Source organism: Schizophyllum commune, assembly GCF_000143185.2.
Source record: "Schizophyllum commune H4-8 unplaced genomic scaffold SCHCOscaffold_5, whole genome shotgun sequence".
Lineage (NCBI taxonomy): Eukaryota > Fungi > Basidiomycota > Agaricomycetes > Agaricales > Schizophyllaceae > Schizophyllum > Schizophyllum commune.
Genome location: NW_026089542.1, coordinates 753707 through 778908, shown reverse-complemented (window position 1 = coordinate 778908; position 25202 = coordinate 753707). Strand labels below are relative to the sequence as shown.

The window sequence follows — 25202 nt, the reverse complement described above, 5'->3', positions numbered from 1 at the left end:
AAGCCGGTACTGCAGTGGCAAGGTCATCGCGTCCCCAGGTTGCAAGCAGAGCCCAGGGAACAGGGGCGACAAAAATTGGATAACCATAACACGAAGCAGTGCTTCGGTAAAAGTGGTTAAACTTTTAAGAACAGATACTACACTTGATCTAAGCCAAAAGGCCAGAGTGGTAAGGAATCAGGGTGTCATAAATTGCCTCTTATAGGGCGGGAGGGACGCACGGACCAGGAGGTGATGGTTGTGATCGACGGTGATGGAAGTTCGAAATTCAACCGACGCGTGGGCGACGCGTGAGGGGAAGCGGCCCCGTGACCGTGATCGACGCGACGGCCGCTCTGTCCGCGGACCTAATCAGACTGACACGTCAGCGCGGGCGGCTATTTAACGGAGAACGACGAGGAGGGTCAACTGTTGCTGCTGGGCCGAGCACCCATGAGGATTCTCCCCTTCCTGCTGTCCGCCGCTGCGGTGGTGTCCAGTGTCTGGGCAGACACTGGCGCCGAGAAGTACAACTATCAGGTGGGCAGCATTGACCGCTGGGGGAACGCATCTAACGCAATGTGCAGAGCGATGTCGCCCGTATGCGCAAGATCGTCATCAACAGGTGAGCCAACAGCTTGCACCGCTACGCTCCCAACTCTGACGCACATTCCCTAGCCTTTACTCCCACAAGTAGGTTGTTCCCCCACCGCGTCGATCACCCACTAAGCCCCTCGCAGTGAGATCTTCTTGCGAGAGCTGATCTCCAACGCGAACGACGCTATAGAGAAGCTGCGGTTGACCGCACTCACCAACAAGGACCTTCAAGTTACCGAACCTCTGAACATCACCATCGTTCCCGACCTTGAGAAGAAGACGCTGACCATCACTGGTGTGTAGAGTACGCTCGCGCTGATCAGGACAAGCCCACTCATACTGTCGCTAGATACCGGTATCGGTATGACTGCCGATGAACTCAGGGATAACCTGGTGCGCGCTACATCTCGTTTCGTCCTCTCATCTCTGACGTCCCCTCGCAGGGCACGCTCGCCAAGTCCGGCACCTCCGAGTTCCTCGCCAAAGCAGAGAGCACCGACACCACCGGCCGCGGCAACCTCATCGGCGCCTTCGGTCTCGGCTTCTACTCTAGCTTCCTCGTCGCCGACAAGGTCGAGGTCGCCTCTCGCCCCCCGCCCTCTGCGAAGAACCCTAACCCCAAGCAGCACGTCTTCGCCTCCGCCGCCGACGACTCATCCTTCGAAATCTACCCCGACCCGCGCGATGTCACTCTGGCGCACGGCACGGAGATCACGCTGCATCTGAAGGACGACGCGCTGGAGTATCTGAAGCATGATAAGATTGTGGATCTGGTGCAGAAGCACTCTTCGTATTCGTCTAGCTTCCCGATTTTTTTGCATCGGGTGCGCGTGGAGGAGGTGCCGGTCGAGGAGGAGGATGAGCCGGTGCTGAAGGACCAGACGACGCCGGAGGACGAGGATGAGGCTATCTTGGAGGATGAGGAGGTGAAGGAGCCCAAGACCCCCGAGACGAAGATGGTCTCCGTCGAGGAGTGGATCCACCTCAACTCTCAACAGCCGATCTGGCAGAGGTGCGTCAACTACGTCTCACGTGTTGACACCGAACTCATCCTTTCTCAGGGACCCCAAGGAAATCAGCGATGGTACGCTTGACGCTCAGTCGATTAAAACGTCGACTAACTTTCTGCGCAGAGGAGTACAAAGAGTTCTACAAGGCCTTCTTTAAGGACTCCGAGGAACCCATGGCCTGGGATCACTTTTCCGGCGAGGCAGGCTCCGGCGTCAACTTCAAAGCCATCGTCTACCTCCCAAGCAAAATGTACGCAGCACCCTTCTCTCCCTTTGCTTTATTCTCCCCTCTCGTCCCGCTCCCCATTTCCTTTCCCCTTCCTGAAATAACTCACTAATTCACCCTCAGCACCGAAGAATTCTGGCAACAGCCCCTCGAAGCCCGCGGCAAGGACACCAAGCTCCTCGTCAAGCGCACCTTCATCACCTCCGACTTCGGTGAACACGCCCTCCCCAAATGGGCCTCCTGGGTCAAGGTCGTCGTCGACGCGGAGGACCTCCCCCTGAACGTCTCCCGCGAGACGCTCCAGCACTCGGTGTTCCTGCGCCAACTGCGGTCGATCATCCTCAAGCACATCATCGGCCTGTTCGCGAAGCGCGCGGCGATCGAGGATCACGATAATGAAGAGTTCAGGAAGTTCTACGATACGTACGGGTCGATCTTGAAGTTGGGGGCGGTGGAGGATGCGAAGAATCGGGAGAAGCTGGCCGCGCTGGTGCGGTTTACGACGAATCAGAGGGAGTTTGTGAGCCTGGACGATGTGAGTGGGCGGGTCCGGGTTGAGTGTGAGAGAGCTGACGGGTGCGTGACAGTACATCGAGAACAAGCGGCAGGGCCAGAAGCAGATCTTCTACCTCGCGGAGATGGGTCGGCGCACGGAGGACCTGGCGAAGAGCGTCTTCGTTGAGAAGCTGCATGCGCGTGGATATGAGGTGTTGTTGATGGTGGAGCCGCTGGACGAGATTCTTGTGCAGAACATGCGGACCTACAAGTACGTTTCGATCTCTCTTCTTGACGAAGGTGATACTGACCGCTGCGCAGCAAGCTCCGCTTCCAGGACGTGGCGAAGAGCGGGCTCAAGTTTGGCGACGAGGAGGACGAGGAGGAGGAGAAGGCGAAGCTCCAGGAACTCAAGGAGCGCTTCAAGCCGCTGACTGACTACCTGCGCCGCGAAGCCAGGGATGCTGTCCGTGATGGTCCGTTCAATGCCCTCATCCTTTGCCCACCATCGCTGACACATTCGCAGTTGTCATCACGAACCGCCTCGTCACCAGCCCCTGCGCCGTCGTCGCCGACAGCTTCGGCTACACCGCCAACATCCAGCGCCTCATGAGCGCCCAGGCCTCGCACGCGAAGGACAAAGACCCCATGCTCGAGCTCGCCATGAAGGCGAAAACGCTTGAGATCAACCCGCGCTCGCCCCTCATCGAGGGCCTCCTCCGGCGCGTCGAGGCGCTCGGGGACGAGCCTGACCCCGAGGAGGAGGAGGAGCTGCGGGAGGTCGCGTCCATCCTCATCGACGGCGCGCTCGTGCGCTCCGGCTTCGACGTGCCCGACTCGAACGAGTTCTTCAGCCGCGTGGACCGGGTGCTGAGGCGCTCGCTGGGGGTGTCGGAGAGCGCGCCGACGGACGATAGCGTGAAGAGCGCGCCGCCGGTGGACCCGGAGCTGCCTGTCGAGGAGGAGCCCGAGTTCGATATGAGCATGTTCGGGACGCCGAAGGTGATGGGGGAGGAGGATGGGGTGCCGGGGATCCAGTTGCCTGATGAGTTGAAGGACAAGGTGCATATCGAGATGGAGGAGGTGGACGAAGAGGGGAACGTGGTGGAAAAGGCGCAGCATGATGAGCTGTAGAGGTCGTGGCTCGCTGCGAGATGTACTTTTATGCAATATCTATTGGGCTTGGGATAGGAAAAACAGTGGACCAAGGAAACGAGCTTTGGACATTTTCGTCTCGACAAATACAAGTACAGAGCAATTGCGAACCCTTCATGCGTACTAAACCCCGAGATTATGGCACCTGCAGAAGTGCTCTCGAAGTTGCAACCCAAACACGCCACAATTCTACAAGACCGTCAGTCAGAGAGCCTGTATAGGAGGAGTTGCACTGACCAACCGGCAGTGACATCTACCACAAACCACTCCGGCTCAATACCCTCCTGACCTATGAACTTCGCCACCTCTTCGATGACGTGAGGTGGAGGAGGAGATGCGGTGTCTTTCGAGATTGTGTCCGCCAAAATGACCGCACTGCCGTACCGGCGCCCGTCCGTCACGCCGATCCTAATCTCCTTGAATTGGGGCAGAGAAGGAAAGCGTTCCCGGCAAGCCTGAGGAATATCCCACTCGAGCATGTCTTTGACTGCGACTATCTGGGAGGCACGTTTCTTCGGGTCGGGATGCCAGTTGGGGAGGTAGACGTCCTCGGGATGGAGGCGATAGTATGCTCTCATGCAGTCTTCCGTCACCAGAAACCCGAAGACCTTACGCGGCGCATTGGGACGGTAAGACGAGGCGGGGGAAGACCGTTTGGCGCCTGTCGACTTTCTCGTGCTACGCTGAGCAGATATATCCTCGGGAGCGAAAGCTACGTGCTTTTTATCGTTGTTGCTCGCAGCCGCTGCTGATGCACTTGACATAGTCGGGTTGTAGTCGGGCGACAGAACTAATGCGGTTTCCGCTCGGTGAAGGCGAGAGCAAGCGTCTAAGTGCGTCTGATTACATAGCCACTGTTCGCCACGTGGGTCGACGCAGCCATCAGGACAAACATTGACAGACATTGTTTAAACAACACCACGGACCGTTCACAACTACCAGCGCTTCGGACCGATTCGGTGAGGGGGCCGGCAGCCACCCTTCGCCGCCGCGGCCGGGGCCTCCCCAAGGCAGTGCTTACCTTAGCAAAGCGAATATTCTGCCTGAACCTCGCAGGAGCTCGCGGGCATTTTTACTGTGGGCGTCGGCTCAAGACACAGACGCATCGGTGGAAGGGATATCATGATGCTGCCGCCTGTGATATGACAAGGATTTTATAAGGCACGTCTCGTACCTGGCCGTGGCTCCCATCTTCCATCTTCTGAACAATGTGCTGATCTAGTGCTCGCAGTTGCGCCAGAGAGGAGCGATGCCAGCTCCATCGGGGCTAGTGCTCGAGGTGGCAGACGAACGCTGCGCCCGTACGGTGTGCGAAGTGACGGTATGAATTACACAAGGCGAAGGCCAGGGCTATAATCGTCAGGCATTGTTCGGTTCGATTGTTGAATCTCTCACGGGCAATGAAGCGTACGTGACATGGCATCTGTACGTATCACCTACTTCTTCCAGCGCTGCGATGGGATCGATATCGGTCCGACCGCGAGATATCACAAGCCACCATCTCTGTCAGTCTCAACTTGACCAGCGCCGCCATCATGCACGATCCTAGTAGCCGTCGACACCGAACACGCATACCCCTGCACCCGCGCCCCTACGTAACATCGTTTACCACAAGGGCTGCGATCAGTTACGCGACGTCGCTCGAATACAACCACAACAATTTGGAGGCTCCCACGTATGGGATGCAGAACGTAGTGCTGAGCGATCTCATAAGGAACTGTCCATCGGCGTTCCCAATCCCTCAACACGACCTGAATGTCAGGTCCAGAGCGTGGATGGCTCAGAACAGATCATATTCAGCATCATTGACAGCACTTACGCGTTCATCACGTTGGACTCGACAGGCTGCTCGTCAATCGAGTCAGCAAAGTTCTTTGCAGGCGCAGGTATAGTCATCTTATCGGAATATCGCTCATTACTTACACGCAGTACAGCCTGAGGATGTGGTGGAAGATGACGGGGATCCTGGATGGGCAGACGAGGAGCAAGGTCAGAATTATCGCATGCGTCGCCAAATTCCTCGATAACAGGCCTACTAGCAGCTACCTTTGTACTGCCTGCGAGTGATCAAGTTGGACATCGCCGCGGAGGCCGACCAATAGGCGCTGGCCGGGAGGAGCGCATACATCTCTCCGAGTCGGAAGATAAGTTCACGTCGTCTGGTCATTCGGTGACATCAAATGATAGCGGTGGAGGGAGCGAAGGGGGGTATCTTGGCGGTCCTGGTTCGTAGCATCGCCGTAGACTCTGGGATCGAGATTGACATATTTCACAGAGGTTGGTGGCGAAGACGATGTGGCGGCTGCAGTTATTGCTAGCCGTGCAACGAAGCAGTCGCGTCAGTAATCGATGTTTTACTCGCAGTCCATAATGGTGCTCAATGATCCATCTAGGACCAGTGCATAGCGCAAGTTCACACTCAGAATCCGGCGTCACTGAGCCAGACAAGAACGCTTTGGAACGCAGGCCCGACTTTGTCATCATGCACACGCTGAGTCGGCGCATGAAGCGACCTCACAAAGGCGCGCGTGGCCTCCATGTTGAACGCTATCTACGGAACTGTGGCCGTGTCACTCATCATCGCTGCATCTTGCTACTTGAGGAGGACAAACCAAACCCAAGTCGCCGCGCCTTCGGAGCCAACGTCTACGCGCTTGCAAAAAGACAGCTCAAGCATGCAGAGAGCGAAATCGTTGAATATCTATCTGCCTACTTCATCGACGACCTCGAGACGCAAGTAGTCATCGTACGGTCTACGTCAGGTCAGTTCTGGCGCTGGGCTGTATTGACTCGCGACGAGATACCTGAGTGGGACCACGCGAGGCGGAACGTAAGGAAGGATGCCATCAACCTCGAGAAGCTTAATAGCTACATCGAGAAGATGGAGAATATCCCGGTTTATCGACTGGGCACGCGACCCTCCGACGAGGAGCTCAGTCGTCTGCAGCGCACACTGTATCAACACGCTCGCGCGTGCCATCGGCGTCACCCTTGGATCAGCCACATGTTCTGATGGGTTGATCTCGGTCAAGGGCATCGACCAGGTAAGTCGTTATCATGGCCTCAGTCAGAAGAGAACTTCACTGCTCACCAGTGACCCATCACACGTTTATCGTCTCAGACGTCGGGCACAAATTCAGTTTTATGATATCGTTGGCAGGCAGTGAGCTAGGCAGATTGTCAGGAATGAGAGTTCTGTTTTCTATCATGTCGAGTTGCGTCAATCCAGAGACGCGTCAACGTGGTACCACACTGGTCATCCCGACGTTACTTCTACTCTGAGTGGCTGCTGCTCAGCGCCGTCCTGCCCTATGAAGTTCGCTGACCCTTGCCTGAGCTGAAGAAGGTCGTGATTATGGCCCCGACACCCTAAGGGCAGTCGCGCTCGAGCATGTTGTTGCGCTCAGGCTACTTTGCAGGCACGCTCTTCTAGTCGGAGGTGGAAAGCCATGCGATTTTCAAGTTTGTGGCACACGGCGCACCACCTATTTCCAGTATGTCGCTAGTGTACAGTATACAGTACAGGCCCTTCGTCCTTGACCTAGTTTATTCTACGCCACCTCAGCCCTGAGTTTCTTCCCAATTTCCTTGTAGTATTCCAAGCATTCCGGGTTGGCAAGCGTCGCCGGATTGACGCTTGCGACCGAGGCCCCATTAATTATCTGACAACGAGTCAGTGCTGAGGGCAGACGAAGCTCGACTTGCATACCTTCTTCACGGACACTTCGACGCGCTTGCCGTTCAAGGTGTACGGTACGGCGTCGGTCTGCACGATACGCGACGGCACATGTCTCGGCGTCCGCCGCGCGCGAATCTCTCGCTTGATTGCTTCCTCGAGTGATTTATCCAGCATCTTGTCTTCGGCAAGCTTGACGAAGAGAACAACACGCTCGTCCGTGCCGTCCGCGATGGACTGTCCGACGGCAAGGCAGTCAAGGATCTGCCCGTGAAAGCAGTGATCGACGACCTCATATATCTCTGCCGAGCCGAAGCGTATGCCGCCAGGGTTTCTACAGAGCCGTTAGCGAGTTATGACCAGGAAGTTCGCACTGACTCACAGGACGCCGTCAGATCGTCCCAGCATTATGACTCCGCCACCATTCTCAGCACGAGAACAGGTCACGATGATATGGTCGCCATGGTCTACAAAACAAAAGTCAGTGTCTTCCGTGAAGGAGCGAAATCAGAACTGACACCAAACGCCAGGGAATTCAGAGAAATACGACTGTTGGTACCGCGCTTTGGCTTTCTCAACTGCTTCCGCGGAACCAAATCCTTCTAGGGGCCAGAATCCCACGGGCTGGCATGGGAAGGGCTTCAGGCAGACGAGTTCGCCAGGCTCGTCTGGCGGAGAGATCTTCCCGTCCGGCGTGAAAGCCTCGATAGCCATGCCGAGCATGCGGCACTGAATCTCCCCTCGAAAGACAGGAAGCGCGGTACACATGCCGGCGAAGAGGGAGCAAATATCCGTGCCACCTGGGCACTTCTGTGAGCCAAAACGTCATACGAAGAGGGTGAGCGTACCTGTGATGGACCCCAACAGCACGCGCGGGTGGATGTGCTCGTACACATAGTCGAAGAGCGCAGGGGCGAGAGGCGAGCCCGTTGAATAGATGTGGCGCAGGGTGCTTAGTGAGTGATGTTCGCGAGGCTTGTATGATTTCTGTGACGCGGTAAGGTGTTTACCGATGAGCTTGATATAGAGACAGACGTACTGAGAGCTGATCGATATACTTCGCGCTGGTGCCAAACAACGTGATTCCAAGGTCATCGACCAAGCGCCAGAGGTAAGCAGGGTCGCGCAGCGGGCTGCCATCATAAAGCACGAGCGTGCAACCGGCGGCCAGGCCGCTCACCAGGAAGTTCCACATCATCCATCCCCTGCGCGTGTACATAATCAGCGAACAGAGATACGGTTGCCGCGGACGGTTACGTACGTGGTTGTATAGTAGAAAAATACGTCCTCGGCGCGTAGATCACCGTGGATCGCGAATTCCTTGTTGGCCTGCAGGAGCATGCCGCCGGCGCGGTGGACGATGGGTCTACCGCGCGTCTCGGTCAGGGTCCTGTCGCAACCATAGCAAGTCAACGTACTTGGGAAGGCCTGGCTTGGCGTAAAGCTGTCAGAAACGAGGATGTAAACAGGGCGGTAAAAGAAAGCATACCCGTAGTACCAGACGAAAAGAGAATCCAGAGAGGGTAGTCGAACGGCTGTCGGCTCCATTGTATCTCGCCATCCGGGTCGCGTCCTAATTTCTTCTCTCGACCCTCAGCGAGGAAATCGTCCCATTTCATCCATTCGGAGTTCCACGCGTCGGAGGTATCCACAATGTTCGGAATGACATGAGCGACGATAACCGTCGGAATTTCGAGGTTCAGGTCCGCGAGTCCGTCGAGCAGCGCCTTCAGCTTGGTCAGGTGGGGGTGCACCTTGGCGTTGTACACGACCGCGTCGACAGCGAAGACGAATTTGGGCTGCACTTGCTCGAATCTAGTAGATGTCAGACGGTGCCTAGCGCCACGTCAGCCACGCCACCTTTCGAGGACGCCAACGGGGCCAAAATCCGCGGAGGCGCTGAGCCAGATGCCACCGAGGGCGGTAGTTGCCAGACACGCCGCCACGTTTTCCTGACGCCAAGGTCAGCTCAGGCAGGACCCGAGAAAGCCTACCCACGATGCAGTTGGAGGCATACGACGCAACGCGGTCTCCCGGCTTGAATCCGCGCGAGAGCAACGCCGAGACGATGTCTGCAACCATACTGTATAGTTCCGCGTATGTGGCCCTCCGTAGCGGCGGCTGCGGGAGGTCGGGCGTAGGCTCAGCTGCAGAGGCGGAGAATTCGTGAGGCAATAGAGCGGCGCTTGCGGACGGATTGCTGCTTACTGGCCTGGACAAGGGCTACCTTATCCGGCGAGCGGTGCACGAGCATGTTCTCCGCCCAGTTGAGCTTGGCGTCCCTAAACCACGTTGGGTTGTCCGGCGGGCGTGCGGACGCGTCCACGACGTGGCTGCCTTTGACACCTCGGACGTGCGTTTCGTCCCAAACGAGGCCCCAGAACTTGTCAATATTCTCAGTCGACCACTTGTAGAGTTCGCGGTACGAAGAGAGGGACGTGCTGTACCGCTCGTTGACCGTGCGCATGAAGCGATGGGTCGGCGATGATTCAGCATCGTCGGGCACAAAGAGAGCCTTTGGTTCGGCCATCGGAAGCGGCGATGAGCTGGTACGGGGCTGAAGAAGGCTGGCCCAGGCTTGACGCGATTGCGGGCGATTCTCAGACGGCAGATGGGAGCAGATGGGAGCAGATAGAACGCTGCAGAGGAGCGGCCGCCACGCTGAGTGTGTCCGTCGATGAAAAGCTGGAGCTCGCTATCTGTATTTTCCCGAGTTCTTGCGTAGAAACGGAGAACAATGGACGAGAACAATGGGCGGCTGGGGGGACCTCGGAAAAGAGAAAGTCAACCTGTCGAGGGGGTCTTGGCAAATTCGAGGAAGCTCTGGGCCCCCTCGCATATGTCCGCTCTCCGGCCGAGACATGGCTCGGCGCCGGAGCGAAGCCGGGAATAATGGTCGGCGCTTGCACGTTTGTCGATCGAAATGAATAGGGGCAACCGGAAGGAGATAAATTGTGGCTCGACAGTCCGAGGCGCATCTTTGCCTTTCACGACGCCCGCACGCTAGCCGGAAAGCTATAAAAGACACGAACACACTCATTCACATCAAAGCCGCCCCTTCCTCTTTGCCGCTACAGCCCTTTCGGTTCTCCGCAGCCGTCACCCGCTTGGCAGATCTATAAATCATCGGTGCTCCGCGCCTGCTTGCATCACAACATCTCTTGACTCCCGCGCTCATCACCTCCACCGTACACCCTCATACCCTGCGCCCAACCATGATGGACAAGTTTCTGTCGCCCCAGTCCTTCGAGGCACGATCCTTCATGTGCGTCACCTTGCTTGTCTCTCTGGCGCCCCTTTGCTGACGCGCTGCAGGCGGGATCGGACGACGTTTGATGCTGGCAGTGACTTCGTTGACGAAGCCTCCATCGCCGGCTACGCTGCCTACGCCGCGTTCGATCGTTACTTGAGGGGCAACGACATCTTCATCTTGCCCAACTCTCGCGCGTCTCTCGAACATATGCTGTATGTGGCGCGCTTCCACTCATAGCTTTCGCGCTGACTCATACCCCGCAGACGTCGCTATGCAGCAGACGCTGTTCACAACGCCATTTCGGCAAATCGTGCACACCTTCAGCCTGGGGGATACAGCAGGGTGCGTCGCCCCCTACAATTTTCCCAACCTCTTTCTGACTCGACCATAGATCTGCCATCAGGCTGAGGAGTCGATCCGGTCTGTGCTCAATAAGGATGACAACGTCGCTGTCCTCTTGGGCCTGCACAATCAACAGAAGCGAACGGGTGGCCAGGACCATCCAGAGGAGCACCACTCGCGTTCCATCGTCTCCAATTGATCGCTCGTCGCGCCCTCCGTTTCTCCAGTCGTCGTCGTCATCCGCTCTGTTAATCGCTTGCACACCTTCCTCACGCCGCACTTGTACAACCAATACCGTCGTAACGTCCTAGACATACCATTTGTACCATCGAACCACGCATCCCTTGTTTATTAGACCACTTTGACAGAGATCCCTTCACGAACTTCATGTCCGAGCCCCGCGTTTCCTCACGTGGTCGCATATCCGGGAAGCTTTCTATTGAGTGCCAAGAGGTTTGAGAAGCGCTGGTATCCAGCGATGGACGTCTTGGCGCGCTGTTGGCGGCGATAGCGAGGTGAGCCTTGTTCTGAGAAGATGCCGGAGTCGCACAGCGACCAGGGTTGCAAGCGAGCTAGGATCAGCTGATGCGCCACCCGCTACCGTAGCGCGTCGGCAGCCCAATGAAGGTCCGGCTGTATCTTGACCTGTTTGCCGCCAGCGATAGCCCTGAAAGCGTTTTGCTAGCAGCTCAGCAGAGCTCACCAGGTGCAGGCAAGTTCAACTTCGAGAAAGTTCAAGTCCGCGCCACGCGAGCAGAGCCCCATTTAGTAAATTTCTCCACAATGAACGTCACATTCGACGAACGTGCGCAGGACGCTGCAGGCGACCGCCGCGGTCGTTGACCTACCGCCACACAGAAACCCATCCGGGGCAGCCCCAGACGCTCAGTGCTACCCGGGCCAAGTGCTCTTTCTTGTCTCGTGCGCTCATCTGCGAGCATGATGCGGCCCTTCTCGCTGGCGGTCTTCATTGCCGCGCTTTCGAATGCGCTCGCCGCGCCTGCCCAGCAGCCGCTGAGCGCCCCCTCGACGTCAGGTGCGCCCATGACCGTGCTCCCCAGTCTATGCGGAAGCTCACGCCGATCCATATCTCCCAGCCGTGCAGCGGAGACTGACTGGCCGGTTCCTGCACATCACCGACATCCATCCAGACCCGTATTACAAGCCTGGCACGTCCGTGAAGAGAGACTGCCACCGCAAGAAGCCCAGGAAGAAGAAGAATCGCTCGGGCTATTATGGGACGGCGTACTCGTGCGTGGGCGCACTCACAGCGCCGCGACGCGGTCGGCTGATGCGATCGGTATACAGCGACTGCGATTCGCCTCTCAGGCTGGCGAATTACACCCTGGACTACCTGAACAAGGAGTGGACGGACGATATAGACTTTGTCATATGTGCGTCGTGTGCACCCGTAATGCGTCCGAGTGAACTGACCCGCATATATGCTCATAGGGACGGGAGACAACGCGCGGTACGTGCCCAGAACGATGCGCAGATGACCCTTGGCTGACGGCAGCGCAGGCACGACAACGATAGGAAGACTCCACGAACTCTCGACGAAATCTATGCGCTCAACCGCGCTGTCGCGGCAAAGATGGAGAGAGTATTCCTGCGCAAAGGCATTCCCGTCGTCCCCAGCCTAGGTGCGTGATAGTGCAGATGCCAGTCGCCCAGCTGACGACGCCGCTTCCCTAAACATAGGGAATAACGATGTCTGGCGTGAGTAGCATGGTCTATCATTGCTCACTGAACTAACCGCTGACATGATACTGCTTCAGCCCATGTATGTGGCCGTCTCCCTAGTCCCGTTATCGTTTGAGTACTGATGAATCAACGTGAAGAACATCTTGATGCCAGGTAGGCTCAGGTGTCTATCCCCTTGCACGTTCGTCGGCCGGCTCACCAGGTTTGCAGGACCGAATGCCATTACGAACGAGTTCGCGTCGTGAGTTTTGCGTTTCCCCGCGTAGGGGGTGCCCTCCTCCATACAAGCCTGTCTTGGCTGACTTCATCGTTCGCAGGATATGGAAGTCCTTCATACCATTTCACTACCTCCAGGTCTTCCAGCGAGGCGCGTATTACGCGACCGAGGTGATACCCAACCAAATTGCTGTCATCGCCCTCAATACCATGTACTTCTACGATTCAAATCACGGTGAGTGCGCCCGTCTCCGTCCCTACGTACTGCCAGCCTTACCGCGTCGTGCTATGCATCAATGCCTACACGTCACTCCTGCTTGAACGCATCATGTAAATGCTTGCTGACGCCCTCCTTCAGCGGTTGGCGGCTGCGAATTCGGCGACCACTCTGACCCAGGCAATCTCGAACTGGACTGGCTCGCTGTGCAACTACAGGGCTTTCGCGATCGGGGCATGCATGTGTGTTGCGTTGCCCTGCTCTTTCTGACACAGGCTGACCGCTACTGTGCTAGGTGTATCTCAGCGGTATGCCGTTCCAATCGACCTTTGGCGTTCAGAAGTAGCTGATGCGTTGCACAGGCCACGTCCCGCCTTCGCCTGGCAATTTCTTCCCGGAATGCGTAAGTGGGTCTGCTCGCCAGCGACATGCTTTGCTAATCAGTGAAAACGTCCTCAACGCCTCGATGGTCTCTTATCCTGACCTTACCCTTCACGCGCCTCTCGAATACCATCGCCCCAGCACGTGCGCTACACGGAGTTGAGTCTACGATACCAGGACACGATCCTGGGCCATCTCTATGGAGTGAGTGTTCCTAATTACTCCCTCTTCTTCGCCTCCCCTTCTCTTGCTTTATTTCCCTTCTTCGCTGTTTGACCTTTTTACTGTCTATGCGATCATCAACGGCGCCGCCGTCGGTGCTGTGTCGTCGCCGTTATCCTCGGTCCGTCTTCATCGCCGTGGCCGATGCGTCGCGGTCCTTGTTCTATATCTGCGGTGAAGCCATATCTGCGACGATGGTGGCGCCGACGGTCTGGCGTCGCTGTCCGCGGTCCTTGCCTGTAAAGCGTGATGGAAGATGGCTTGCTTGACGAGCAAGCAGCCAACCGCCTCGATGGTCCTCTCATCATCAATCCCGCCTCCCAGATCTCTCCGCTCTCTCACAAGCGCAGCCTTCTAGGCTCATCCGTAGGCTACTACGACCCGTTCATCTTTGATTAGCGACCCTTTCTATCTTTCCGCTTACCTTACATCACGTCCTCATCACATTCTTTCTTTCCTTGTCCCTGTTTCAATTATGGCCTTTCCGTGACTTTGTTGACCTCTTGTGCTGTTTGCCCGTTTGCTTATATCGATCTTTTTCGACAAACTCTTGTGCTTTGGCCTCTGCTTTGCGAGATATGCTGACGATTCCCTCTTCCCAGCACATGAACGCAGATCACGTACGTGCTTCTCGCGATGTGACCGGGGCATCCTGATAACCAACGGATGCTATTGAACGCCTATCACCACCCTCCGTACGTCCTCGGATGTTTTGTACGTCCATGGATGCCGTGCGCGCCCTCCGCAATCGCTCGGCTACGCCTCGTGCATCGACCGCGGTGGACACGACGGATGTTGCCATGCGATGGTCTTTCGGATGTCACTATGATGCTCGCGCTGGATACTATCACATGCGGACATTGACCGTCGGGACACTCTGGTCTACGCGCGTACCCACGGTTCGACTTCGCGTCAATCCTCTCGGATGGCCGATGGCTTTGCGGTCCACCCGACGCTTCCTTCCTTTCCTGCCTCGACGCTGCCCTCGGACGCTTTTGACGTGTGGGTCTTGCGCCATCTTCGCTTCTCCTCCGACGAAGGACAGTTTTTCTTCATCGAGGAGGGAGATTTGGACCCCATCCTGGAGGACGGGGTGAGGGAAATGAACGCCGAGGGAGAGATGACGGAAGGTGAGTGTCTAGACCTCGACGCCTGTATTGAAGCAGTGGCTAATAGGGTATAGAGTCAATGAGCTTGTTCGACATGACGCAAGGACCGCTTGCACCGACGGAAGACCTACCTTTGCCGTCGGACGGCCTTTCAGTGCTATCTGCGGGTCCGCACTCCCAAGAAGACCAGGCGGGTCCCCTATGGAACAGCGACCTCTGGGAAACTTTGGTGAACGACTTTGGCGAGATGACGAAGGACAAGCTGGACCTCGACGAGTACGCGGTGGTCAATGTGGGGCCGTCCGTGGTACCGAACCCATACGTGCCTACCTTCAGAGTGTACGCGTATAATGTCACTGGGGCCGAGGGTTATGGGGTTGCGCCCGTTCAGGCAGTCAGCCAGGACGATGAGCTGCAAGAAGGACCTCCGGAAGAGGAACTTTGGGCCGAGGAGGAGGACGCGGAACTCGAGGAACTTTTCGACGAAGAGAACGCCTCGGACGGTGTCTCTTCCGACATCGCACCATATGACGACGATACGAACGAGACTGCTGAAGAAGACGCGGTCTTCCGTACGAGCAAGAGGAAGCATGGGCACCGTCGCGGAGCCCACGGCAAGCGCAAGCAGTTGTGCAAGGAGGAAAAATACCAGAAATTGTGGACGTGCCACCTTCAACAACCTTGGCATTCGGACCCGTCAGCGCCGAGTCGGCGGAATACGCTGTGGACGCCGTTGGGCTACGCGCAGGTGAGTTGGCGAATTTCTGCGCAGGTAGCTTCCCTCGAGGTGGCGCGTGCCCGGCCCGACCTTCTTTTCGTCGTTTCTCACCCCATCCTCCTGATCATCGCTAGTGCGCATGCTGACCCATCTTCCGCAGTACTACATTCCGAAGCTGGGCAAGGCGAGCAAGCGCCGGAAGCCCAAGTTCGCGCTCGAGTACGTAACGTACGCGCGCGAACAGCTTCAAGGGGAGGCGGACGGCATGCTCCCCGTCCCGCGACGGCATCTTCCCAAAGAACTGCGCGAGGGGAATGGGACTGCGCATGCAGGGAAGGCTGGGCGGGGTGGGCTCGTGCCGTATGGGATGCGCGACCTGACTGTGGGGTCGTGGGTCAAGTTGGCGCGGAAGCTGGGGGACGAGGGCCATGCTAAGCTGCGCAAGCGGTTCAGAAAGTTCATGTATCAGGGCCGGGGACGACAAGGGTGATGGCGTAGACTATCGTCGACACAGACAACCTGTAGCTGATTTGGGAGTGCGCTGCCACTGCTACACGTGTAGTCGGGATAGAGTTGGTTGATGCGGCTGAATGCGGCTGGGGCGCACGAGGGCAATTTGAAACTTTTGCGGAGGGAGTCGCCTTGACGATAAAAGGTGATCTGGCAACGGTCGCCCAAGTTCTCCTTGATTCCGACCCGCTCGACAACGCGAGTCCGCCGTCGTTCCGTCCAATTCGCCGCTCGGTCTTTTTTACTTTCTCCCTTTACCATCATCATCGCCGCCCACCAGCTGGCCGTCCACAATCGTTACAATATCCTATAGCCGGGCCCTGATCCCATTCTGCTTTCTTCCCAGGGTGCCTTTTTGAACCGCGTCCCTCATTTTTGTTCTCCACCGCCGGCTGGCCCGTCAATTGACCGTATACGCGCACCCCTCTGCTCCTCCCCCACCCGCTCACCTCCTGAGATCGCACCGATCCGCCCGAACGAACAAATATGGCAGCGGTAAACATGTCTGTCATGCCCGCCAACATGCCGCTTGACTTTATGCCCGTCCACTCCCGCTCCAACTCCTTCTCCTCCGCGTCCTCCCACTCGGCGTCGCGTCCCCAGTCTTCACAGGGCGCCTACGGCCACATGTCTGGCATGCCAGCAGCAGAAGATATGTACAGGGCGGGCTATCATATGCCCATCGACCACGTACGTCCCCTAACCCTCGCACCGCTAGCTGCTCGCTCACTGTCTTCCCCCTTCGCTAGAACCCCGGCCACGGTCCGCTCCAGCCGCATCGCCGACCAAGCCACCTGCGCGCTCGCGCCGCCGCATCCCCCTACCCGCGCGATACCGACTCGGTGCACTCATCTTCATCGGAGACGGACGATATAGGCATGTATCTCGGCCAGCAGCCGCCCGATTATCACCCCATGTATGCCACTGGCCCCCACATGCACCTGGGCCAGTCGCAGGAGACGATGCACACGACGAGCGCCATGGGCCGGATGTCCATCGCCGCGCACGCGGTTAGCAACGACCAGGCGCTCGAGAAGCTCGCCGCAAATGTGCGCGCGGCAACGACGACGAGCGCGTCGGACCGCGCAAAGCAGATCTTCGTGCAGGCATGGTGCGTGCCCTGCCCCTGTAGCGCCGCGGCCCCTGACCCTTATCATCGTACGTAGGCTGACGGCGAACTACGCGCCGTACCCGGATGGCAACGTGCCCCGGCAGGGCCTCTACTTTTCGTACCGGCGGGTGTGCGACCAGTATGGGATCCCTCACATCAACACCGCGACGCTGGGCAAGGCGATCCGCCTCTGCTTCCCGACCATTAAGACGCGCCGTCTGGGCGTTCGTGGGAACAGCAAGTACCACTGTGCGTGTCACGTGCATTGTTTATTCGAGGCGAGGCGAACTGACGTACTCGGCAGACTGCGGCATCCGCCCCGCGACCTCGACGGAGGCAGAGTTCCTGCAGGACTACATCCACAAGTCAAACAACACCGCCGGGCAGCAGTCGGTGAACGCCGCGAGACTCGCGGTGCAGGAGCAGGAGGGTGGTTCTGGCCGTGCGGATGGCTCGGACGAGGAAGAGGAGGACGAGTCGGATGGCGCCAACTCTGGCATGGGCTCGAAGCGTAATTCGCTGCACCTACCCACAGACAAGGCCGCCGCGTTCCCCCGTGATCTAGCTGACAAGACCCCGACGGCAAACACTGCGCTCTCGCAGGCGCAGGCCCAGCGCCCAAACTTCTCCGCGACGCAAGCGTCCATACGACGGCACCCGGGCGCAGACGCCCAGTCGCTCGCTTTCGCGTCGACCTCAGCCGCGGCTGTACCGCCGCCGTCCGGGCCGCTGCCCTACCCGGTCCCCCAACCGACCCTCTCGGTGCGGCAGTTCCCCAACTTCCCGCAGATCGAGGAGGCCGTCGGCGCGAACTCGACGTCCCCGCACGGCATCGCCGCGCGCGAGGTCTGGGGCTGGTTCTTGGATCACCTGGATGCAATCCTCGACAGTGTGCGCCACTTCCGCTTCGACCAGTTCGAGATGACCCTCCGCAACTTCTGGATGAACTTGACGGGGAACCATCGCGAAGTTGTGCATGCGCCAGCCATCGCGGGCTTGATGGCCAAGGCGGATGCTATTGTATATGATGTGCGTGTTTCGTCTCTGGTGAAGGCGAACGTGTCTGACCGTCTCTGCAGGAGATATTGGAGATACTACGATCGCAGATGCTGACGCCGATACCGTCGCAGGCGCTTGCGAGCCTGCGTCAGCTTGCGATCAAAATGGAGAAGATACTCGTGTCGGCACTGGATAGCTACGGCAACACATTCGTCGAGCCCAAGGTCGAGCTCGGAGCAAGGTTTGGACACCTGATACGTGAGTGGTCCCTCGTTCAATAGTAGAGCGTTTGGCTCACAAACACCCGACAGTCCGCTTCCTGGACATCTACCAGGTCATACAAGCTCTCAACACGGTACTCACGAACCCAAAGCAGCTGGGCGAGATGCGTCGGTCCTGGCAAAAGGTTGACTTTGACTCCGTGCGGAACCAGTCCGCGCTGGTGTGCAACTGCAGGCACGAGGATCTGGTGCAGCTCCTGGAGGTGGACTTCGTCGCGCTCATGGACACGCTCGCGAAGACGCCCGAGCCTGTGAAGGAAGTCATGTCGTGGGCGGACAAGTGCTGTGAGCGCCTGATGGGCGGTCGCGGTGCTGGCGACGACCGTGGGTCGATGAGCTCGAGGAGTGTGTTGATTCGTTGGGGATATGTGACGAGTCAGGTCATGCGCGATCTGGTGGGCTTACTTGTACTGTTGCGGGTGTTCGACGCTAACGAAGTGCCAGACGATCCGGAGCGACCCTGCCTTCGGTGCCTTTCAGATCCTGAAGCTGTTCCTTGAGTGAGCTTGTTTCCTTGGTGAATACGATCACGACTAATGTGACCTGTAGCGACTGGATCTCTGTGAACGTCCTCCGCACGGTTGCGTTGTCGACGAACTCCGTTGCCGCGTCCGTCGAGCCCGTCATGCAGCAGCAGTTCTTCTCGATGTCGCCCATGCCTGGTCAGGAGTCCTTCGGCGCCCCGGGCATGATGGCGCACACGCCGACGACGTCAAGCATGCTCGCCGCGCTTCAGAGTGAAACCTTCACGGGAGGCCCGCTCGATGCGCAAGCAGGCCTCAGCGCCGACGCTTATGCCGCGTTCTCGTACATGGATGCCCCCGCAACCACAGACGCCGGCATGACGCCGAACGTCGAGCACCTTGGCGGTGGCGAGCCCATGTCCGCCGCCGCTGGCGCTGAGCACGCGGCCATGCAGGCCGAGCAGCTCTCCGCGGCGGAGCACATGTCTGACCACGGCCTGTCGTTCGCCGAGTTCGGCGCGACCGGCGGCGCCTTCGACGTGTCGAACTTTGGCGCGCAGGACCTCATGGCGCACCCCGCCGCTGCCGCGACGACGCCTGGATCCGTAGGCAGCGCCGATGAGGCGGGTTCCGCGCACTCGTCCGCGTCGCCCGCCGTCGCTGGCTCGCCCTCGTCGAACGCCGCTCCCGCATCATGACCACGCTCCAGTCCACCCGCCCTCCTCTCCTCCCCTTCGCGTAGTTAATTATTATCCTCCTCCTCTTGCTTTTCCCTATCATATCGTTGTCGCTCGCTCACTTTCGCTGGTAGTATACATTGGTCTTTTTATTATTTGCAGCGCGTCGCTACGCCACGCCCAAGTCGTTCATACTGGTCTTCATTTTCTCTCTACATATCTCTCCTCTCGTCTCTCGCCGTCTCAGTCCGTCTCTGTGTTATGCGCTATATATTCTCCCCCGCGTCGTATATACTACGTGTACAGCAATCTAGCCGTGAAGAACATGTACAGGTGGCGCGTGTCGGAGTAGTAGTAGGATGGGCTCTATGATACCTGGCGCTTGGTCGCTTGGCGCGCGCCACCAACGCTCCTTACCGTATATCCTTTTTACTCCGGGACCTAATGCAACAGAAATCTTCACTTGTACATAGGGGAATGCGTAGATACGTATACCGCAGAATTGACTCGATTTCACCAAGTTTGACGATCGGTTTAGGGAGATTTGGCCTGAGGTATGCGCCTGGGGTATGACATTGTTGTGTTGAGAGTAAGTACTACGTCGCTGCGACCGAGCTATACGAGTCCTGAAGAGACGACAGTGACTGGGTGCAAACGTCGACGATTGCTACGTGCCATTTGCCTACTGACGAGTTGACCGAAGCCCGGACGCGGACCATCGGCTCCGTCTGATGTGGCTCGCCCTGAGAGACGACTACCTTGTGTCCCATAGGCACCCTCGCAAAGTCGATGTCAACCGTGTAAAGAGGCGGGCGCGTCCAAATCTTCGGCACGAAAAGTCGAAGGGCCTCCGATACGAGCCGAGGAGCGCTCTTGCAGACATATTTATCAGCGCAGATGGAGACAAACAAGGCATCGGAGGAAGGGAGTTCGCCTAGTATATAATCATTAGAACGACGGCTTGAGGAGAATGCAGCATCGACTCACCCTGCAATATCGTCTCCTGAGGGCCCGACAACCTATTGGGAGTGTGCTTCTTCTTGTGCTCCGGCCAGTGCGCTCGTTGGCATTCGGCGGAACAGTAATTCCTCAAACACGAGCAATGGTATAGACGACGCGAAGGGTGCACAGTGTCTCCCCCAGCAGAACACTGCACAAAGGTAAGTCTACGTGCATCGCAGCGCAGGTCGGGCCACGTTACCTTCTCATAGCCGCAGGGCTGGTGCCAATACTCCAGCTGCCACTTCGGCCTGTCGATGAGGCATTCTGTCATAGCAGTTGCCAGATGCTTTGGTATGCCCGCAGCTCTGCAGGATATCCCAGGGCCACCCAGTCTGAGCGCGCGAGCGACGGGTACGCTGATTGAACGTTCGGCGATGAAGTTGAGCCCGTCCGTCAAGTGACCGTGTCCTTCCTTGCGGTGTAGGGATAGCATGATCGGCAGGATGCCAGCGCGAAGCGCCCAGCACAGCGCGCGGCTGCCGACGTCCTTCTCTGTGTTCCAGATCTGGTACAGGACTCCGCACGCCTCGCAGGCACCCTGGTGACCGAACTTAAGTTCACCGAATACACGGGCGAACTGGACGAGAGACAGGACGACATCGTTCGCGTGATTCGGTATAGCAAGGTAGTCGCCAGCGCAGTAGTTCAGGAAGTACAGGTAAGAATATGCAAAGCAGCTTAGGTTGTGGGGCAGGATGAAGAGCTCTTCGATGCGTCGAACAGCAAGACGAAAGAATGCACGGGGGCGCTTGGCAACGACAAGAGCAGCCTCCGCGATGGTGTCCCTCCATTTGGTGATGTTGCTCGGAACACCAGAGCGTTGTAGCTTTGTCATGTCCAACATAGGGGCAAGGCTTTTCAGTACGAACTCATGGTATAAAGCCAGGTCCTTGGGCGATAGACCCGAACCGACTGTCGGCGCACCGAACCATAGCTTAAAGGCCAATGCGTGCATCCGCATAGACAGTGTAGCGCTGAGTGCAAGGCTATCCTCGAGTCTGTGAAGGACAGCGAGCAGCTTCGAGACAAGGAGGTGCATGTTATCCGCGCTACAGCAAACATATGCATTTGGCGGTGCGAGGAAGTCCAGCCAGTCGATGATTAGGGTGCATCTAGGCAGGATGCAATCGACCGCGCACTGTCGCAGCGCGGCTGCGTTGTCTCCTTCGAGGATGATCGGGTCACCCAGCTTGTCGAGTACCTGAATGGGGATCCAGAACAGGGCGACCTTCGAGTCATTGCGTGATTCGAGCGTCTCCGCTAGGTTATCGATTGAGAAGGGGTTCACATCCAGGCTTTCCAAGGGCATACAGCGCAAGGCCTGCTTGAGTCGACCTTGGGTCTCGCTCGCAGATCTTGGGCTAGGAAACCTGTGTGGTACACCTAGATTGAGAAACAGTGTCGTGATTTCATCGCAGGCTCGCGAGAAGGTGGTCCGGGGAGGCATAGTTGAGGTCAAGATGATGGTGGGTGTCAGTGAAAGGCGCGTCACGACTCAACAAGCGCCCAGTGTTACATACTTTCCCAGGGTTCCAACGTTTATAACGATGCATGGTGGTCGTTACCCGTCGTCGTCCTCATGATCCAGCTTCCAATCCCATCGAACATGCATGACGGGCAGTTGGCAAGATATAGCGGACAAGCCTCCCGGAGACAGCAGCATTGTATCCTTTTCTGAAGTCCATCAAACATATTCACCTTTTCTGAATACAGTTGGAGTCCTCTTCGCACACAAGTCAATAGAAGCACTTGCGGAACTTTGTATAATACAGGCTAGTGAGTAGTCGTCAAGCATCCCAGTTTGGCCGAAAATCCCCGCAGCCTTCACAAAAATTCGTGATATTCCATGTCCGCGCCCAGCGCCTGACTCGGGTGCCCACCTAATAGTAGGTGTACTCCTCCATGATGCAGTAATAGTCGTTGCCGGAGCATGGTGACGGCCAGCCACCCCTGCTGCCGACGGCCCCTCCACCGCCGGTGCCGGTAGAAGGCGCGACTGCATCGCCAGTACTGCGTTGGCGGACGGCTCTCCAGCCCATGTATGCCGCTGCGAATAATGGCTCAGTGCTCGGAGCCAAGTCGAAGGTATATGCGAGACGTACCCAGCCAGAAGAGCCCGAATCCGCCGATCAGCATCATCTCCTCTTGCGTCTGCGTGAGGAGGTGCCCCTCTCGTCTGTGATGTAGAGTAACCCTGCGATGGATGTACGCCGTGAGTGATGGGTCGATAATGCTCGGGGATGTCTACTCACAAGACCATCATCGCCAGGATAGAGAGCACGGCGAGCGTCGCTTGGGTGTAGTGGAATGCGGCTGGTGCAGATAGGACACGCGCCACCGTATGGGCGATCGCCAGTGCGATCACGACTGCATCGTGCGGCGACCACGAGAGTCGAGCATCGGCGAATGAGGTCGAGGTCGAGGGATAGCGGGCGAGTGAAGGGGGGAGTGGTCGAGTGATGGGGCAAGTGGTCGAGCGATGGGGCAAAGAGGAGGGCAGAATGCAGGTAACGATGATGAGCATACGCAGACCCCGAACACACTCAGCTACGCACCGCCCGCAGTCGAGCGCACAGGATGGTCACGGAAAAGCGGCATGTTGGATATGAACGAGGTAGATGGATGGAAAGCTCGAGGTGATTGGAATGCTCGATGTAGATGGGACGCTTGAGGTCGCGCAGCGCGTCGGAATCAGTCAGTCGACGTCGGATGAGGCTAGAAATACACTAGAGGAGAGACGGCAAAACTAAACCGAGAGTAGACTGAGGCGAGATAGAGATCAGCTGGACGACCACAGACAGCGCGAGAGCCAGGAAGCACCCTCGATATCTTATGACGGCGGGCACGAGGCGCGGGCGAGGCGGCCTCGAGGCACGGCGACGAATTCATTGATGTCCGCGACATGTCCACCCTGCCCTCCCTGTGGTCTCCGTACGCTGCTGACACCAGTGTCAAGGGCACGCTCTGCAATATGAATAGATGGCGCGAGATAGCTATGCAGAAGTGAACCTGAAGGGCTTGCATCCGTGCGCTGGAAGGACGTAACGAAACCCACCTGCGAGCAGCGTCGAGGGCAAGCAAAGTACCAGAAGCGCAGAAGCAATCTATATTTTTTCATTCGAGCTGGAAGCGATATGTTCTACATAAAGATGCCAGAGATGCCAGATAGCCGACAACCTGTAAGTAACTCGGAGAATAACCAGTTAAAATAGAAGCGGTCGCAGACCCGGGTCAGTAGTTGTACAGTGTCCGCCTTTTTGTCCTATGCTCCGCCCTCGCTTGTCGGGGTCTTCGATGTGGTGAGCGGTGTGTCCTCGGCACGGCAGGCGGTAAGTAGGTAGCGCAGTATAGGGTAGGATGTCCCAGTCCATTGATCACACCAGTCAGACGCAGGCGCAGCCTGAGCCCTTGAGGTTGTAGATCGGTCGTCGGTAAACAGCGGCCAACGTCCAACCGCGCCCACCCTCACGCACTACACCGTGCTCGCCGGCACCTGCGTGATCGTCGGCGGCGCGCCGTTGATGCCAGGCTGGATGACGATGGCCGTGCCAGGGCTCGGCTGCTGCATCTGGGGATAGCCGGGCATGTAGGGGTAGGGGTACTGCGGGTAGCCCGCGGGGGGCATCCCCTGCGCGGCGGGGTTGTGCACGCCGTTGCCATAGTTGTAGTAGCCGGGGTACTCGCCGAACCAGCCGAGTTCTGGATGGGGTGGGTTAGTGGGGGCGGTGGGAGGCAGGGGAGTGAGGGTAGGAAAAGAACGGGGAGGTGGGGATGCAGCGCTGATGAGTTTGCAGTGCTAGGGACGGAGGGTTTGCAGGGATGGGGGAGAAAGGTAAGCGAACGCACCTCGGATAGGCGCGGCCCAGATGTCGGGGCGGCCGAAGCGTTGCGCCTGCGAGATGAGGCTGAGGATGATGAAGAACGCGATGACGAAAAGGCAGAAGTTCATCCACGAGAACGCCTGCACGACCCGCATCTCGCGGCAATAAGCCGCGGCGCTCACTACACGAACATCCGTTAGTACTCCCCCACCACCCTAACCCGAAGAACTAAGACGCACTGCTGCCGTTCTTCGTGGCCGTGACCTGTCCTGCCAGCCCATCGCACTGCGTGTTCCCGATCGAGTCTCTGGAGGGTGCGTCAGACCACCGGTCCCCCGAAAGACTTTAGCAGCGTGCTTACGTTGCCCATGAGGCGAGGGCTGAGGGGGGAGATTAGACATCGCGTATGATGCGAGGACCGAGGGGGAACGCACCGAGCCATAGGACGCCGAGAACAAACAGTACCGGGACTTCGATCCTAGGTTGAGCCCACTGCAATCTACGGCACCGTATAAGAGGGAGGGGAAATGAGGGCCCGCAGCAACACACATGATTAAGAACGCGAGTATCGTTAACGTCGAGACGACGATTCCGAAGATCGTAAAGTCATCTGAGAGGGGAGGTCAAGTAGGGCAGAACGAGGAAGCGCGAGAGGGGAACGCACGATGGAGGTTTGGGAGGAATATCGAGGCAAAGTAGGCTGTGATACCCAGGACAGTTGCTGAGGGAAGCGCGTGAGTGGCAGTTGATGATCGGACACGAGAATACGCACCTGAGAAGCACAGTATTGTCACTATTGTTGGAAAGTCCGGGAAGAGGAAGGGAGATGCGTCGACCGGGATGAAGCGGGGGACAGCGTCGGTTGCGTCAGCGGCACAGAGCGGGGAAGGGTCGGTCAAGTCTAGGCCTCGAGCTGAGATTGCGGTGCGCACCGAAGAATGCGAGTCTCCAGTTCGCAAAGCGTACGGTCATCGCGGTCGTATATCAGATATTTGCGTGTCGTGCAATCGTCGATCAGAGCAGGAAGCAAGCGCCAA

General features: G+C 57.7%; 10 protein-coding genes across 10 annotated transcripts; 5 read left to right on the top strand and 5 right to left on the bottom strand.

Moving 5' to 3' along the window:
* Positions 1-432: 432 nt before the first annotated feature.
* SCHCODRAFT_02498126 (heat shock protein Hsp90) lies at positions 433-3441 on the top strand (the record flags this gene model as incomplete). Its single annotated transcript, XM_003037790.2, has 12 exons — positions 433-519; positions 567-604; positions 658-672; positions 720-871; positions 926-969; positions 1020-1588; positions 1638-1660; positions 1710-1836; positions 1936-2347; positions 2400-2578; positions 2629-2783; positions 2834-3441. 12 exons carry the CDS (start codon positions 433-435, stop codon positions 3439-3441), a joined length of 2409 nt encoding a protein of 802 aa, XP_003037836.1.
* A 157-nt stretch (positions 3442-3598) lies between these two features.
* SCHCODRAFT_02687401 (uncharacterized protein) lies at positions 3599-4226 on the bottom strand (the record flags this gene model as incomplete). Its single annotated transcript, XM_003036430.2, has 2 exons — positions 3599-3651; positions 3704-4226. 2 exons carry the CDS (start codon positions 4224-4226, stop codon positions 3599-3601), a joined length of 576 nt encoding a protein of 191 aa, XP_003036476.1.
* Positions 4227-4913: 687 nt separating this feature from the next.
* Positions 4914-6475, top strand: SCHCODRAFT_02498270 (uncharacterized protein; the record flags this gene model as incomplete). Its single annotated transcript, XM_003037789.3, has 6 exons — positions 4914-5156; positions 5225-5348; positions 5392-5451; positions 5505-5687; positions 5738-5800; positions 5856-6475. Coding segments are annotated over 6 exons (1293 nt in total), but the record flags the coding sequence as incomplete, so codon positions are not given.
* A 428-nt stretch (positions 6476-6903) lies between these two features.
* SCHCODRAFT_02621427 (acetoacetate-CoA ligase) lies at positions 6904-9903 on the bottom strand. The gene is made up of 12 exons (XM_050345059.1): positions 9347-9903; positions 9137-9285; positions 8999-9090; positions 8628-8953; positions 8557-8566; positions 8400-8504; positions 8178-8343; positions 7987-8125; positions 7657-7938; positions 7521-7605; positions 7172-7472; positions 6904-7124 (listed from the first exon to the last, which is right to left on the bottom strand). The coding sequence occupies exons 1-12, from the start codon at positions 9666-9668 to the stop codon at positions 7014-7016; spliced, it is 2088 nt and encodes a 695-aa protein (XP_050200408.1). The 5' UTR covers positions 9669-9903; the 3' UTR covers positions 6904-7013.
* Positions 9904-10204: 301 nt separating this feature from the next.
* On the top strand, positions 10205-11104 carry SCHCODRAFT_02621423 (uncharacterized protein). The gene is made up of 4 exons (XM_003037788.2): positions 10205-10403; positions 10454-10603; positions 10655-10733; positions 10783-11104. Exons 1-4 carry the CDS (start codon positions 10354-10356, stop codon positions 10930-10932), a joined length of 429 nt encoding a protein of 142 aa, XP_003037834.1. The 5' UTR covers positions 10205-10353; the 3' UTR covers positions 10933-11104.
* Positions 11105-11604: 500 nt separating this feature from the next.
* Positions 11605-15938, top strand: SCHCODRAFT_02621408 (uncharacterized protein). The gene is made up of 18 exons (XM_050345058.1): positions 11605-11769; positions 11831-11984; positions 12042-12127; positions 12186-12204; positions 12255-12376; positions 12435-12452; positions 12512-12516; positions 12575-12590; positions 12648-12678; positions 12755-12888; positions 13012-13112; positions 13166-13178; positions 13233-13273; positions 13393-13455; positions 14076-14093; positions 14519-14603; positions 14657-15330; positions 15461-15938. The coding sequence occupies exons 1-18, from the start codon at positions 11673-11675 to the stop codon at positions 15788-15790; spliced, it is 2007 nt and encodes a 668-aa protein (XP_050200407.1). The 5' UTR covers positions 11605-11672; the 3' UTR covers positions 15791-15938.
* Positions 15939-15952: 14 nt separating this feature from the next.
* Positions 15953-19718, top strand: SCHCODRAFT_02249533 (uncharacterized protein). Its single transcript, XM_003037786.2, has 8 exons — positions 15953-16500; positions 16560-16921; positions 16977-17170; positions 17226-17950; positions 18001-18178; positions 18232-18596; positions 18646-18701; positions 18751-19718. Exons 1-8 carry the CDS (start codon positions 16297-16299, stop codon positions 19361-19363), a joined length of 2697 nt encoding a protein of 898 aa, XP_003037832.1. The 5' UTR covers positions 15953-16296; the 3' UTR covers positions 19364-19718.
* A 220-nt stretch (positions 19719-19938) lies between these two features.
* SCHCODRAFT_02574675 (uncharacterized protein) lies at positions 19939-21791 on the bottom strand (the record flags this gene model as incomplete). The annotated part of the gene is made up of 3 exons (XM_003036428.2): positions 19939-20276; positions 20330-20492; positions 20544-21791. 3 exons carry the CDS (start codon positions 21789-21791, stop codon positions 19939-19941), a joined length of 1749 nt encoding a protein of 582 aa, XP_003036474.1.
* A 289-nt stretch (positions 21792-22080) lies between these two features.
* SCHCODRAFT_02621395 (uncharacterized protein) lies at positions 22081-23353 on the bottom strand. The gene is made up of 4 exons (XM_003036427.2): positions 22900-23353; positions 22597-22711; positions 22447-22538; positions 22081-22391 (listed from the first exon to the last, which is right to left on the bottom strand). The coding sequence occupies exons 1-4, from the start codon at positions 22940-22942 to the stop codon at positions 22225-22227; spliced, it is 417 nt and encodes a 138-aa protein (XP_003036473.1). The 5' UTR covers positions 22943-23353; the 3' UTR covers positions 22081-22224.
* Positions 23354-23432: 79 nt separating this feature from the next.
* On the bottom strand, positions 23433-25200 carry SCHCODRAFT_02621393 (uncharacterized protein). The gene is made up of 9 exons (XM_003036426.2): positions 25098-25200; positions 24938-24958; positions 24830-24886; positions 24715-24775; positions 24600-24664; positions 24527-24545; positions 24405-24472; positions 24191-24346; positions 23433-24043 (listed from the first exon to the last, which is right to left on the bottom strand). The coding sequence occupies exons 1-9, from the start codon at positions 25135-25137 to the stop codon at positions 23817-23819; spliced, it is 714 nt and encodes a 237-aa protein (XP_003036472.1). The 5' UTR covers positions 25138-25200; the 3' UTR covers positions 23433-23816.
* Positions 25201-25202: the final 2 nt, after the last annotated feature.